The following is an 18,232-nucleotide window of genomic DNA, read 5'->3' as shown; positions in this document are numbered from 1 at the left end:
CAGGGTCACAACTATGGTACCAGGGTCACAACTATGGTACCAGGGTCACAACTATGGTACCAGGGTCACAACTATGGTACCAGGCTAGTGACAGTCACAACTATGGTACCAGGGTCACAACTAGGGTACCAGGGTCACAACTAGGGTACCAGGGTCACAACTAGGGTACCAGGGTCACAACTATGGTACCAGGGTCACAACTATGGTACCAGGGTCACAACTAGGGTACCAGGGTCACAACTATGGTACCAGGGTCACAACTATGGTACCAGGGTCACAACTATGGTACCAGGGTCACAACTATGGTACCAGGCTAGTGACAGTCACAACTATGGTACCAGGGTCACAACTAGGGTACCAGGGTCACAACTAGGGTACCAGGGTCACAACTAGGGTACCAGGGTCACAACTAGGGTACCAGGGTCACAACTAGGGTACCAGGGTCACAACTATGGTACCAGGGTCACAACTAGGGTACCAGGGTCACAACTATGGTACCAGGGTCACAACTATGGTACCAGGGTCACAACTATGGTACCAGGGTCACAAATAGGGTACCAGGGTCACAACTAGGGTACCAGGGTCACAACTATGGTACCAGGGTCACAACTATGGTACCAGGGTCACAACTATGGTACCAGGGTCACAACTATGGTACCAGGGTCACAACTAGGGTACCAGGGTCACAACTATGGTACCAGGGTCACAACTAGGGTACCAGGGTCACAACTATGGTACCAGGCTAGCCCAAAGAGGTGCTCTCACTCGTCTTAAAGCCAAAAGTGATGTTTTGAAAAAGACTGTTCAGTATCGGCCAATCACTTCCTGGAATATCTGCTATCAGTCACCAGCAGAGTGGGCTTTAAGAATAGACTAAAAGGAGAAGTATTGCGTAAATAGATTATTCTAGATTGTACCTCATGTCTTGACTGTTTTTATTGACTATTGAGTATTTTATTGATTATGGGATAAGCAGCAGAAAATGGATGGATGATACTTTGTCTTTGCTACACTAATGTGTTTTAGGCCATTGGTTCTTTGTTTTATTTTTGCAAAAATGTATACACGATACCTATTTTTATATTGCTATTTTTATCTTTGGTATGAAAATTATTATGTAACAAAAGTTATTAGTAGTTTTTGGTTCTTTGTTGTTGATATTTTCGTATTATGACGATTTATTATTGGATCATGTTGTACTGCATTTTAATCTTTTGTTTTGTGGTTGTGTGATGTTTTTTGCCGGGACCGCGGGAAGAATAGTCTCCACTGCGCTGTAGACCAATGGGGATCCTTAATAAACTCAACTGAACTAAACTGCAAGGCATACTGGGTGATACAGGTTACACTGAAGGTTGTGATATAAACAACTTTAACACTCTTACTATTATGCACCACACTGTGAACCCACACCAAACAAGAATGACAATACATTTCAGTAACACAACAAATACCCAGAATCCTTTGCATCCATGACTCTTCCTGACTATATTTTACACCCCCGCGCCTCCAACCCCGCCCACCTCAACCGACCCCTGACATAGGAGGACCAACCTGGTGCTTCCAAAGCAGGAAGAGGAGGAACAGTGTGTAGATGTTGCTCTTCACCAGGAGGACTATGTAGGACATCTTGGCTGTGTGACACACACTCAGGTAGTCCTCTACACACACAGGGACTACATTAGTCACACACTCAGGTAGTCCTCTACACATACTTGGACTACATTAGTCACACCCTCAGGTAGACTTCTACACACACAGGGACTACATTAGTCTACACACAAACTCGGACTACATTAGTCTACACACACAGGGACTACATTAGTCCACAAAAACACGGACTACAATAGTCACGGTACAGGAGGCGGTGTATTTACCTCTAGTCATGGTGTCTTGTTGACCATGTGGGAGGTAAAAAGGTGATGGTTAGAAAACAAGAACTTTCGATGGATCCGACTTCGGAGCTGGTGCTGTCCTTACCCTGGATGCCGTAGACCGTGTCCGAATGAGAGCTGGTCTGGTTCCCGTCAAAGAAAGTGGCGGTGCACCTGAAGGCCCTGCCAGGTGTGAACCAGGTGTCCGCGTCCACGCTCAGCCTGCTGCTGGTCCCGTAGTGGGCGTGGTCTCGCTGGGACTCGGCGTCCGTGGCCACGCCACTGGTGACCACGCCGCCATCGATCTGCCACCACACACTCACGTGGTCGGGGAAGAAGCCAGTGACCACGCAGACCAGAGTCTTGGTCCTCTTGTCCTTGTTCCTGTGGTCGGGGTTCTCCTCAGGAGAAGGCGGAAGCAAAGTGACTGTGGGGGGCGTGACACCCTGGCCCGCCTCTGAGAAATACAAAGACCCAGTTCTAGTGCTCACATTACTACACCCAGTTCTAGTGCTCACATTACTACACCCAGTTCTAGTGCTCACATTACTACACCCAGTTCTAGTGCTCACATTACTACACCCAGTTCTAGTACTCACACTACTACACCCAGTTCTAGTGCTCACATTACTACACCCAGTTCTAGTGCTCACATTACTACACCCAGTTCTAGTGCTCACACTACTACACCCAGTTCTAGTGCTCACACTACTACACCCAGTTCTAGTGCTCACATTACTACACCCAGTTCTAGTGCTCACATTACTACACCCAGTACTAGTGCTCACATTACTACACCCAGTTCTAGTGCTCACATTACTACACCCAGTTCTAGTGCTCACACTACTACACCCAGTTCTAGTGCTCACACTACTACACCCAGTTCTAGTGCTCACATTACTACACCCAGTTCTAGTGCTCACATTACTACACCCAGTTCTAGTGCTCACACTACTACACCCAGTTCTAGTGCTCACATTACTACACCCAGTTCTAGTGCTCACATTACTACACCCAGTTCTAGTGCTCACACTACTACACCCAGTTCTAGTGCTCACATTACTACACCCAGTTCTAGTGCTCACATTACTACACCCAGTTCTAGTGCTCACACTACTACACCCAGTTCTAGTGCTCACATTACTACACCCAGTTCTAGTGCTCACATTACTACACCCAGTTCTAGTGCTCACATTACTACACCCAGTTCTAGTGCTCACACTACTACACCCAGTTCTAGTGCTCACATTACTACACCCAGTTCTAGTGCTCACATTACTACACCCAGTTCTAGTGCTCACATTACTACACCCAGTTCTAGTGCTCACACTACTACACCCAGTTCTAGTGCTCACATTACTACACCCAGTTCTAGTGCTCACATTACTACACCCAGTTCTAGTGCTCACACTACTACACCCAGTTCTAGTACTCACACTACTACACCCAGTTCTAGTGCTCACATTACTACACCCAGTTCTAGTGCTCACATTACTACACCCAGTTCTAGTGCTCACATTACTACACCCAGTTCTAGTGCTCACACTACTACACCCAGTTCTAGTGCTCACATTACTACACCCAGTTCTAGTGCTCACATTACTACACCCAGTTCTAGTGCTCACATTACTACACCCAGTTCTAGTGCTCACACTACTACACCCAGTTCTAGTACTCACACTACTACACCCAGTTCTAGTGCTCACATTACTACACCCAGTTCTAGTGCTCACATTACTACACCCAGTTCTAGTGCTCACACTACTACACCCAGTTCTAGTGCTCACATTACTACACCCAGTTCTAGTGCTCACATTACTACACCCAGTTCTAGTGCTCACACTACTACACCCAGTTCTAGTGCTCACATTACTACACCCAGTTCTAGTGCTCACATTACTACACCCAGTTCTAGTGCTCACACTACTACACCCAGTTCTAGTGCTCACATTACTACACCCAGTTCTAGTGCTCACATTACTACACCCAGTTCTAGTGCTCACATTACTACACCCAGTTCTAGTGCTCACACTACTACACCCAGTTCTAGTGCTCACATTACTACACCCAGTTCTAGTGCTCACATTACTACACCCAGTTCTAGTGCTCACATTACTACACCCAGTTCTAGTGCTCACACTACTACACCCAGTTCTAGTGCTCACATTACTACACCCAGTTCTAGTGCTCACATTACTACACCCAGTTCTAGTGCTCACACTACTACACCCAGTTCTAGTACTCACACTACTACACCCAGTTCTAGTGCTCACATTACTACACCCAGTTCTAGTGCTCACATTACTACACCCAGTTCTAGTGCTCACATTACTACACCCAGTTCTAGTGCTCACATTACTACACCCAGTTCTAGTACTCACACTACTACACCCAGCTCTAGTGCTCACATTACTACACCCAGTTCTAGTGCTCACATTACTACACCCAGTTCTAGTGCTCACACTACTACACCCAGTTCTAGTGCTCACATTACTACACCCAGTTCTAGTGCTCACACTACTACACCCAGTTCTAGTGCTCACACTACTAGACCCAGTTCTAGTGCTCACATTACTACACCCAGTTCTAGTGCTCACATTACTACACCCAGTTCTAGTGCTCACATTACTACACCCAGTTCTAGTGCTCACACTACTACACCCAGTTCTAGTGCTCACATTACTACACCCAGTTCTAGTGCTCACATTACTACACCCAGTTCTAGTGCTCACACTACTACACCCAGTTCTAGTGCTCACATTACTACACCCAGTTCTAGTGCTCACATTACTACACCCAGTTCTAGTGCTCACATTACTACACCCAGTTCTAGTGCTCACATTACTACACCCAGTTCTAGTGCTCACATTACTACACCCAGTTCTAGTGCTCACACTACTACACCCAGTTCTAGTGCTCACATTACTACACCCAGTTCTAGTGCTCACATTACTACACCCAGTTCTAGTGCTCACATTACTACACCCAGTTCTAGTGCTCACATTACTACACCCAGTTCTAGTGCTCAAATTACTACACCCACTTGTAGTGCTCACATTACTACACCCAGTTCTAGTGCTCACATTACTACACCCAGTCCTAGTGCTCACATTACTACACCCAGTTCTAGTGCTCACATTACTACACCCAGTTCTAGTGCTCACACTACTACACCCAGTTCTAGTGCTCACACTACTACACCCAGTTCTAGTGCTCACACTACTACACCCAGTTCTAGTGCTCACACTACTACACCCAGTTCTAGTGCTCACACTACTACACCCAGTTCTAGTGCTCACACTACTACACCCAGTTCTAGTGCTCACATTACTACACCCAGTTCTAGTGCTCACATTACTACACCCAGTTCTAGTGCTCACACTACTACACCCAGTTCTAGTGCTCACATTACTACACCCAGTTCTAGTGCTCACATTACTACACCCAGTTCTAGTGCTCACACTACTACACCCAGTTCTAGTGCTCACACTACTACACCCAGTTCTAGTGCTCACATTACTACACCCAGTTCTAGTGCTCACACTACTACACCCAGTTCTAGTGCTCACATTACTACACCCAGTTCTAGTGCTCACATTACTACACCCAGTTCTAGTGCTCACACTACTACACCCAGTTCTCAAACTCCTTGTACTAACAAAGACATGTGAAAGCACCACCTTCATTAGTCCTAAGTGGTCTATGACTACAATTGTCACAATGACATCACATTATAGAAAGAGGACTACTTACCGAGCACAATTAACTTTGTTCCTGCGTCAAAGTGAACCTCCGAAGAAGAAGTGGCTCTGGACCCACAATGAGAACACCTGGTTCTAAAACCACCTTTCACACCTCTGCAACCACAGGAGCCATGCTCACTGCAGCATGTCAGCTGGTACACACACACACACACACACACACACACACACACACACACACACACACACACACACACACACACACACACACACACGTACACTCACTCACACACACACATACATACATACATACATACATACATACATACATACATACATACATACATACATACATACATACATATATACATGCATACACATATACATATATACATACATACATACATACATACATACATACACACAAATAGTACATACATACATACATACGTACGTATATATATATATACATACATACGTACGTATATATATATACATACATACATATAGTACATACATACATACACACACAGACACACACACACACATACATACATACATACAAATAGTACATACATACATACGTATATATACATACATGCATACATACATACAAATAGTACATACATACATACATACATACATACGTACGTACGTACGCACATACATACATACATACACATACATACACACACACACACACACACATATATACATACATACACACACATACGTACACATACATACATATATACAAATAGTACATACATACATACATACATACATGTACATACATACATACATACGTAGGTACGTACGTACATACATACATACATACACACACATACATACGTACACATACATACATATATACATACACACACATACATACATACAAACACATACGTACACATACATACATATATACAAATAGTACATACATACATACATACAAATAGTACATACATACGTACGTACGTACATACATACATACACACACACATACATACACATACATACATACATACATACATACATATACATACATGCATACAAATAGTACATTCATACATACATACATACATACATACAAATAGTACATACATACATACAAATAGTACATACATACATACATACATACATACATACGTACGTATATATATACATACATACGTATATATACACATACATATGTATATTTACATACATACATACATACATACATACAAATAGTACATACATACATACACACACACACATACATACATACATAGGGTACATACATACGTATATATACATATATACATTCAAACATACAAATTGTACATACATACATACATAAATACATACATACATACGTATATATACATACATGCATATGTATATATACATACATGCATACATACATACATACATACATACATACATACATACATACATATATACATGCATACATGCATACACATATACATATATACATACATACATACATACATACATACATACAAATAGTACATACATACATACATACGTACGTATATATATATATATATATACATACATACGTACGTATATATATATACATACATACATATAGTACATACATACATACACACACAGACACACACACACACATACATACATACATACAAATAGTACATACATACATACGTATATATACATACATGCATACATACATACAAATAGTACATACATACATACATACATACATACATACAACATACATACAACATAAATACATACATACATACATACATACATACATACATACGTACGTACGTACGCACATACATACATACATACACATACATACACACACACACACACACACACACATATATACATACATACACACACATACGTACACATACATACATATATACAAATAGTACATACATACATACATACATACATATACATACATACAAATAGTACATACATACATACGTAGGTACGTACGTACATACATACATACATACACACACATACATACGTACACATACATACATACATACATACACACACATACATACATACAAACACATACGTACACATACATACATATATACAAATAGTACATACATACATACATACATACAAATAGTACATACATACGTACGTACGTACATACATACATACACACACACATACATACACATACATACATACATACATACATACATACATATACATACATGCATACAAATAGTACATTCATACATACATACATACATACATACAAATAGTACATACATACATACAAATAGTACATACATACATACATACGTATGTATATATATACATACATATGTATATATACACATACATACGTATATTTACATACATACATACATACATACATACAAATAGTACATACATACATACACACACACACACACATACATACATACATAGGGTACATACATACGTATATATACATATATACATTCAAACATACAAATTGTACATACATACATACATAAATACATACATACATACGTATATATACATACATGCATATGTATATATACATACATGCATACATACATACATACGTACGTACGTATGTACATACGTACATACATACACACACAAACACACACACACACAATCACATACATACATACATACAAACATACATACAAATAGTACTTACATTCATACATACGTACGTATATATACATACATACGTACATATATATGTACATACAAACGTATATTTACATACATACAAATAGTACATACATACATACATACATACACACACACACACACACACATACATACATACATACATACATAGGGTACATACATATGTATATATACATATATATATTCAAACATACAAATACTACATACATACATACATACATACATACGTATGTATACATACATGCATATGTATATATACATACATGCATACATACATACATACATACATACATACGTACGTACGTACGTACGTACACACACACACACACACACACACATACATACAAATAGTACTTACATTCATACATACGTACGTATATATACATACATACATACGTACATATACATACATACAAGCGTATAATTACATACATACAAATAGTACACACATACATACATACACACATACGCTCACACACACATACATGCATACATACATACATACAAATAGTACATACATACATACATACACACACACATACATACATACATACATATACATACATACATACATACATATGTATACATACATACATACATATGTATACATACATACATATATACATACATACATGCATATATACATATATACATTCAAACATACAAATAGTACATACATACATACATACATACATAGATACATAAATACACACACATACATACATAGGGTACATACACACATACGTATATATACATATATACATTCAAACATACATACATACATACAAATAGTACATACATACATACGTACGTATACATACATACATACATACATACATACAAATAGTACATACATACACACATACATACATATATACATACATAAATACATACATACATATGTGTGTTTTTACTTCCTGCAACAAATGTGTGTTTTTACTTCCTGCAACAAATGTGTGTTTTTACTTCCTGCAACCACTCTGTGTTCTTACTTCCTGCAACCAATGTGTGTTCTTACTTCCTGCAACAAATGTGTGTTCTTACTTCCTGCAACCAATGTGTGTTCTTACTTCCTGCAACAAATGTGTGTTCTTACTTCCTGCAACAAATGTGTGTTCTTACTTCCTGCAACAAATGTGTGTTCTTACTTCCTGCAACCAATGTGTTCTTACTTCCTGCAGCCAATGTGTGTTCTTACTTCCTGCAACAAATGTGTGTTCTTACTTCCTGCAACAAATGTGTGTTCTTACTTCCTGCAACAAATGTGTGTTCTTACTTCCTGCAACAAATGTGTGTTCTTACTTCCTGCAACAAATGTGTGTTCTTACTTCCTGCAACAAATGTTTGTTCTTACTTCCTGCAACAAATGTGTGTTCTTACTTCCTGCAACAAATGTGTGTTCTTACTTCCTGCAAGAAATGTGTGTTCTTACTTCCTGCAACAAATGTGTGTTCTTACTTCCTGCAACAAATGTGTGTTCTTACTTCCTGCAACAAATGTGTGTTCTTACTTCCTGCAACAAATGTGTGTTCTTACTTCCTGCAACAAATGTGTGTTCTTGCTTCCTGCAACAAATGTTTGTTCTTACTTCCTGCAACAAATGTGTGTTCTTATCTCCTGCAACAAATGTGTGTTCTTACTTCCTGCAACCACTGTGTGTTCTTACTTCTGGCAACAAATGTGTGTTCTTACTTCCTGCAACAAATGTGTGTTCTTACTTCCTGCAACAAATGTTTGTTCTTACTTCCTGCAACAAATGTGTGTTCTTACTTCCTGCAACAAATGTGTGTTCTTACTTCCTGCAGCCAATGTGTGTTCTTACTTCCTGCAACAAATGTGTGTTCTTACTTCCTGCAAAAAATGTGTGTTCTTACTTCCTGCAACAATTGTGTGTTTTTACTTCCTGCAACAAATGTGTGTTCTTACTTCCTGAAACAAATGTGTGTTCTTACTTCCTGCAACAAATGTGTGTTCTTACTTCCTGCAACAAATGTTTGTTCTTACTTCTGGCAACAAATGTGTGTTCTTACTTCCTGCAACAAATGTGTGTTCTTACTTCCTGCAAAAAATGTGTGTTCTTACTTCCTGCAAAAAATGTGTGTCCTTACTTCCTGCAACAAATGTGTGTTCTTACTTCCTGCAACAAATGTGTGTTCTTACTTCCTGCAACAAATGTGTGTTCTTACTTCTTGCAACAAATGTGTGTTCTTACTTCCTGCAACAAATGTGTGTTCTTACTTCCTGCAACAAATGTTTGTTCTTACTTCCTGCAACCAATGTGTGTTCTTACTTCCTGCAGCCAATGTGTGTTCTTACTTCCTGCAACAAATGTGTGTTCTTACTTCCTGCAACAAATGTGTGTTCTTACTTCCTGCAACAAATGTGTGTTCTTACTTCCTGCGACAAATGTGTGTTCTTACTTCCTGCAGCAAATGTGTGTTCTTACTTCCTGCAACCAATGTGTGTTTTTACTTCCTGCAACAAATGTGTGTTTTTACTGCCTGCAACCAATGTGTGTTCTTACTTCCTGCAACCAATGTGTGTTCTTACTTCCTGCAACAAATGTTTGTTCTTACTTCCTGCAACAAATGTGTGTTCTTACTTCCTGAAAGAAATGTGTGTTCTTACTTCCTGCAACAAATGTGTGTTCTTACTTCCTGCAACAAATGTGTGTTCTTACTTCCTGCAACAAATGTTTGTTCTTACTTCCTGCAACAAATGTGTGTTCTTACTTCCTGCAACAAATGTGTGTTCTTACTTCCTGCAACAAATGTTTGTTCTTACATCTGGCAACAAATGTGTGTTCTTACTTCCTGCAACAAATGTGTGTTCTTACTTCCTGCAACAAATGTGTGTTCTTACTTCCTGCAACAAATGTTTGTTCTTACTTCCTGCAACAAATGTGTGTTCTTACTTCTGGCAACAAATGTGTGTTCTTAATTCCTGCAACAAATGTTTGTTCTTACTTCTGGCAACAAATGTGTGTTCTTACTTCCTGCAACAAATGTGTGTTCTTACCTCCTGCAACAAATGTGTGTTCTTACTTCCTGCAACAAATGTTTGTTCTTACTTCTGGCAACTAGTAAGGACGCTTCTCGTTGCTGTGCCGCTTCGTGCTAACTGATTTCTCCCCACGCCTTTTGTGTGTCTCCTTACTTATTTTACCACACTCCTTTTTCTTGTTATTATTTCTTCTCTGCGTTGACGTGGTGCTTGCTAGCACAACTACATACGCTGTCCAGCTGGCTATGTACGAGGAAAACATGAACTCACACTTTACAGGAAACCCTTGCATTAAGCTCTCCAGTCCATTCCCTCGGCACCAGTAGATTCCTGATGTTTCACCCTTCCAGTGGTGTACACCTCCTCTGCTTTGGCTCCACTCACTCTCTGTGTTTTCTCTTCCTCCACTCATTTTGTGTGCGTCCTCACCTATTTTTCCACACTACTTTTTGAGCGCTGTATTTCTTCTCTGCGTCTCATCAAACGGCGTGCAAGGCTAGTCAAGTTGTGAGCGAGGGAGGCCAGCAAAGTCAAGTTGTGAGCGAGGGAGGCCAGCAAAGTCAAGTTGTGAGCGAGGGAGGCCAGCAAAGTGTGTCAGCGTGTGCTAGTTCCACAGAAGTACACACCTGCGTCCGCCACAGCGACTGTGAGAATGCTGAGCACTCCTCTCCGCGTGGCCTCTCTGCTGATGTTGAAGCGCGGGCCGTGCTGAGGCGTGTTGCCCACATAGCTGGAGCCAACCACGGTGATGGGGCGCCCGCCTCCGGCCTGGTGGTACCACAGCATCACGTCCAGCCTGGCATCGTCGTGACTGCAGCGGAAATCCACCCGAGACTCTTGGGCGACCACCTTGGGGGCGGGAGGCTGAAATCTGCCGGTCCCCACTAGACCTGCGGTGGAAACGGACACGTCAGAACTGGTCTAAAGTCAGCAGAAGATGTGGGCTTTCATTACGTGTCAGCAGGACCAGCAGCAGTCCAGCACGCATCCTCCGCTCCTTTCCTGACTCAAATAATGCTGCAGAAGTCACAGCCCTTTGGAAGAAGAATGGCCACTTGCTTCTAGGCTCAAAAATCTCAAGACAGATCCGGAATGAGGGACAAAGAAATAGCTGCTGGACCACGGGAGCGATAGAACCTCATGTGACGCCCAACGTGCTTAATATGATACATTACATCCCACAAGAACTCACCAAGCTTCACTTCACGCTTTCTTGTCTTACAAATGCACGCCATTCATTTTTGTCCTCAAAATTCTACGCAAATTACCCCGAAAATATACTTTTTCACATCTGCAAATTAATTAAAGTTTAAAAAAATCAAATGTGCGTAAGTATTCACAGCGCTTCACTTTCTCCACATTTTGTTGTGTTACTTCATTTTTGTCCTCAAAGTTCTACACAAATTACTGAGAAAATGTACTTTTTTACATTTGTAAATTGATTGAAGATAAAAAATTTAATGTACATAAGTTTTCAGAGTTCTCCACATTTTGTTGTTACAAATGAACTGATTTCATTTTTGTCCTCAAAATTCTACACAAATAACCCCATAATGACTATCTGAAAATGTTTTTATTTTCAAATTTATTAAAGATTAAAAAAAATAAAATCCATCACAAACGCTTAAGTTCATACAGCGCTTCACTTTGTCCACATTTTGTTGTTACAAATGGACTAAATTCATTTTTGTCTTTAAAATTCAACAAAAATTACCCCGAAAATTTTTTATTTTACATTTTTAAATTAATTAAAGATAAAAAATAAATAATCACATGTACATAAGTATCAACAGCGCTTTCCTTTTTCTACATTTTGCTGTGTTACAAAATGAACTAAATCGATTTTTGTCCTCAAAATTCTACACAAATTACCCCATGATGACAATGTTTTTTATTTATATTTTCATCATACTGAGCTTTGAACACATGTACACATTATTTCTTAGTTACTTTATTTTTAATATATTTACGTATATATATATATATATATATATATATATATATATATATATATTTACTTTACACATTGTCATTATGGGGTATTGTGTGTAGAATTTTGAGGACCAAAAATAATGCATTCCATTTTTGAACTAGGCTGTGATGTAAACAAAATGTGGCGCGCTGTGAATACTTTCCTGATGCACTTCCAAAATAAATATTCTTTTGCATCATTTCCACTAAACCTGATTTGACATCTGAGCTTCACACTTCAACTTTTTCATTTGTTCTAAGAACTTTCCCCCCCCCCCTTTTTTTTTTAATTACTGGTGTTATTGTTTGCAGCTGTCCTGAGGAAAAGTGTGAGAATCTTGATGACCTTTATTTTGAAGGCGTCACATTTGACGTAAGCGGACCAGACCGGGAGGTTGAGAAAGAAGAAGAAGAAAAACAACACAAAGGATTTTATATCGGCGTATAATTATAATAATAGTCATTGTAACTTGATCGCAGTAACAGTAGCAGAAATAATACAGGATTGGTCCATAAATATTACATGATAATAATAATTATAACAATATTAATAAACATTATCATCAGGACTATCACCACTGTTATACAATAACCATAATAAAATATATATGTAATAGTGTGATGTTGTTGCGCTATATTATGAACGAGACAGGGTGTTATGTTTTTTATTTTGAAGTATTGGTTTTATTTTGAAGAACTGGAAGTCCAGTGCAGGAAGTGACTGCTGTTTTTTCGGAGCTTTACCTCTTCCTCTTTTGGACTTTTGATGAGAAAGTAATAGTTCTACACTGCTAACGTTCATAATACTTCAAAAGTTAAAACGTTAATGTCGTAGGTATAAGTGATGTGTTGTTTGAACTATTTTTTCATGCACAATTTTGTTAATCAAGGTTTAGAGCGTCGACTGTTTGAAATGTTTGGTGGTATTTACGCAGGTATCAGTCCGCCAGAAAGTAGACACCTGTGTCGGTGTTTGCTGTTTCCAACACAGCTATGTGGATTTGTGCATTATTATTATTTATTTGTGATAACACGCTTTTGTGAATGTAATTTAAATTATTTTTATATGAATGAATGTTTATTTCCTCTTCTTTCGGACTTTTGATGAGGAGGTATCAGTCCGCCAGAAAGTAGTTTCCAACACAGGAAGTGGCCATTAAAAGATGTAACGATGTATTGTCTTTTATTAAAAAATATATATAAATACACAACGCAGAATAAGACTCATTATATATATACATGATGTAAATGTAACAATTCAGTGGTAGTGCTTATGTCCGTAAAATTAATGTGATATTTACTAAGTGTTAATATGAGTCTTTTGAATGCTTACACCAATGGTGTGGCTCCCTCTAGTGGTCATTGAATGTTTACACCAATGGTGTGGCTCCCTCTAGTGGTCATGGCGCACCGAGCACTTGGCTGTTATGTAATGGGCCCAAGTAGGCCTGGGCCTTAAGGCAACCCAAAACTAAAAAAAAAATCCTCACGATACTTTTTTTTAATGTAATTCAGTCACAATTATTAATTATTTTTTTTTTTTTAAAGATATAGTTTTTAACCTGCTGGTTTGAAAGCATCTGTAGTAAAAACTGCAACTTTATATCCAAATATTAAGGCCGTCCAAATGATATCTTATTTGTAACAATTATAAATCCATTTCAACAAATCAATTAAAAACAACATTTTTATATGTATATATTTATCTATGCATCTTCTTCCACTTCTCCGAGGTGAGGTCGCGGGGGCAGCAGCCCAAGCAGTATATAACTATATTTAGGGGGTATTCCCACATTTCTCACGTTCCAGCACCACACCCTACCTCCTCTCTTCCTCACCTTTCAGAACAACGTGTTGCAATAAAGTCCCGGATTATCAGTAATTACCATTAAATGAGTGAATGGGCAATGTACAAACTTCCAAAGTCAAAGTGGTATTTGCTCTTGTTGGTCAGCTGCTACCATGCTAATGTTGGCATGCTAACTTTTTAACATCCTTTTGCCCATATGTGAGCATGCTACATTTTAGCATGTTAAAATGAGCATGCTAACATTAGCAAAATGAAGGATTAGGTCCACAACGCAAGACTTCAAAGTTAAGGTGAAGCAAAAGAGAAAACAGCAATCTACTGCTAAAAGTTTCAATAAGAGACATGGTGATCTAGCATCCTCATTTCCACAAACAAGAACAAAGTAGACAATAATGTTCCCAGAAAAATGATCCTCCTCCTTTTTCTTCCCAGAAGTGAGTGAGAAGCACACTTCAGCAACTTTTCTCGGTGAAGACCATTTGTTAACGGGCCTGCAATTCCACACTTTTCTCTTTCGGCAAATACGAGACAAACCGGCCAATGAACCCCCACATATGTTATACCCTGGGAAAGGTCTCCTTCACGCCGATGGGGGTACTTTAAGTTAGGAACATTTCGTGTTACCATAGCGTTCAAATCCAGGCTCGGGATCTTTCTGTGTGGAGTTTGCATGTTCTCCCCTTGAACGCGTGGGTTCCCTCCGGGTACTCCGGCTTCCTCCCACCTCCAAAGACATGCACCTGGGGATAGGCCCCTCCCACCTCCAAAGACATGCACCTGGGGATAGGCCCCTCCCACCTCCAAAGACGTGCACCTGGGGATAGGCCCCTCCCACCTCCAAAGACATGCACCTGGGGATAGGCCCCTCCCACCTCCAAAGACATGCACCTGGGGATAGGCCCCTCCCACCTCCAAAGACATGCACCTGGGGATAGGCCCCTCCCACCTCCAAAGACATGCACCTGGGGATAGGCCCCTCCCACGTCCAAAGACATGCACCTGGGGATAGGCCCCTCCCACCTCCAAAGACATGCACCTGGGGATAGGTTGATTGGCAACACTAAATGGTCCCTAGTTTGTGAATGTTGTCTGTCTATCTGTGTTGGCCCTGCGATGAGGTAGCGACTTGTCCAGGGTGTACCCCGCCTTCCGCCCGATTGTAGCTGAGATAGGCGCCAGCGCCCCCGAAAGGGAATAAGCGGTAGGAAATGGATGGATGGATAGTGATGCTATTCACAAACAAAAGAAACATGGGCCAATTGAATGGGTACACACCTTTCGTCAAATACGAGACAAAGCGGCCAACAACCCCCCACATATGTTATACCCTCAGAAAGGTCTCCTTCGCGGCGATGGGGGTACTTTAAGTTAGGAACATTTTGTGTTACTATGGCGACGCTATTCCGAAAACTAACCACTATGGGCTGATTGAAAGGGTATGCACCTTTATAATGGCGAATATGTTATATGTTATATATATGAATAGGTTCTTCCCAGGTTGTCATAGTGGTTTGTGCAGCCCTTTGAGACACTTGTGATTTAGGGCTATATAAATAAACACTGATTGATTGATGTCTCTAATTACACAGCCATGCACCTTACAGTCATATAACTTGGAATGTGACACATGCTAACTGTTAGCATGCTAACAGTAAAGCGCAAACTTTTGAAGCTAATTTTGCCACTGTTTACCCTACAGTCATTTAACCTGGTATGTGACACTTGATAACTGTTAGCATGCTAACAGTAAAGTGCAAACTTTTGAAGCTAATTTTGCCACTGTTTACCCTACAGTCATTTAACCTGGTATGTGACACTTGATAACTGTTAGCATGCTAACAGTAAAGTGCAAACTTTTTAAGCTAATTTTGCCACGGTTTACCCTACAGTCATTTAACCTGGTATGTGACACTTGATAACTGTTAGCATGCTAACAGTAAAGTGCAAACTTTTTAAGCTAATTTTGCCACTGTTTACCCTACAGTCATTTAACCTGGTATGTGACACTTGATTACTGTTAGCATGCTAACAGTAAAGTGCAAACTTTTTAAGCTAATTTTGCCACTGTTTACCCTACAGTCATTTAACCTGGTATGTGACACTTGATAACTGTTAGCATGCTAACAGTAAAGTGCAAACTTTTGAAGCTAATTTTGCCACTGTTTACCCTACAGTCATTTAACCTGGTATGTGACACTTGATAACTGTTAGCATGCTAACAGTAAAGTGCAAACTTTTTAAGCTAATTTTGCCACTGTTTACCCTACAGTCATTTAACCTGGTATGTGACACTTGATAACTGTTAGCATGCTAACAGTAAAGTGCAAACTTTTTAAGCTAATTTTGCCACTGTTTACCCTACAGTCATTTAACCTGGTATGTGACACTTGATAACTGTTAATATGCTAACAGTAAAGTGCAAACTTTTTAAGCTAATTTTGCCACTGTTTACCCTACACTCATTTAACCTGGTATGTGACACTTGATAACTGTTAGCATGCTAACAGTAAAGTGCAAACTTTTGAAGCTAATTTTGCCACTGTTTACCCTACAGTCATTTAACCTGGTATGTGACACTTGATAACTGTTAGCATGCTAACAGTAAAGTGCAAACTTTTTAAGCTAATTTTGCCACTGTTTACCCTACAGTCATTTAACCTGGTATGTGACACTTGATAACTGTTAGCATGCTAACAGTAAAGTGCAAACTTTTTAAGCTAATTTTGCCACTGTTTACCCTACAGTCATTTAACCTGGTATGTGACACATGCTAACTGTTAGCATGCTAACAGTAAAGTGCAAACTTTTGAAGCTAATGTTGCCACTGTTTACCCTACAGTCATTTAACCTGGTATGTGACACTTGATAACTGTTAGCATGCTAACAGTAAAGTGCAAACTTTTGAAGCTAATTTTGCCACTGTTTACCCTACAGTCATTTAACCTGGTATGTGACACTTGATAACTGTTAGCATGCTAACATTAAAGTGCAAACTTTTTAAGCTAATTTTGCCACTGTTTACCCTACAGTCATTTAACCTGGTATGTGACACTTGATAACTGTTAGCATGCTAACATTAAAGTGCAAATTTTTTTCGTGTGTGCTAATTTTACACTATTTTCTCTAATTCCCCAGCCATACACCAGAGTCATATGACTTGGTTTGTGACACAAGCGAACTGTTAGCAGGCCAGCAAACTA

General features: G+C 39.6%; 1 protein-coding gene across 1 annotated transcript in view; it reads right to left on the bottom strand.

The window, feature by feature from the left end:
• The window catches only part of LOC133542609 (uncharacterized), a gene marked incomplete at its 5' end in the record, with an annotated part of 67,110 nt that extends 61,335 nt beyond the window's left edge, over positions 1 to 5,775 (bottom strand). The window contains 3 exons of the mRNA XM_061886890.1: positions 1,878 to 1,892; positions 1,981 to 2,331; positions 5,628 to 5,775. Of these exons, the coding sequence (XP_061742874.1) occupies positions 1,878 to 1,892; positions 1,981 to 2,331; positions 5,628 to 5,775 (514 nt within the window). The remainder of the gene's footprint in view (positions 1 to 1,877; positions 1,893 to 1,980; positions 2,332 to 5,627) is intronic.
• Between the last annotated feature and the right edge of the window lie 12,457 nt (positions 5,776 to 18,232).

Source organism: Nerophis ophidion, linkage group LG24 (genome assembly GCF_033978795.1).
Source record: "Nerophis ophidion isolate RoL-2023_Sa linkage group LG24, RoL_Noph_v1.0, whole genome shotgun sequence".
Classification (NCBI taxonomy): domain Eukaryota; kingdom Metazoa; phylum Chordata; class Actinopteri; order Syngnathiformes; family Syngnathidae; genus Nerophis; species Nerophis ophidion.
This window is presented reverse-complemented; position numbering and strand designations above follow the sequence as displayed.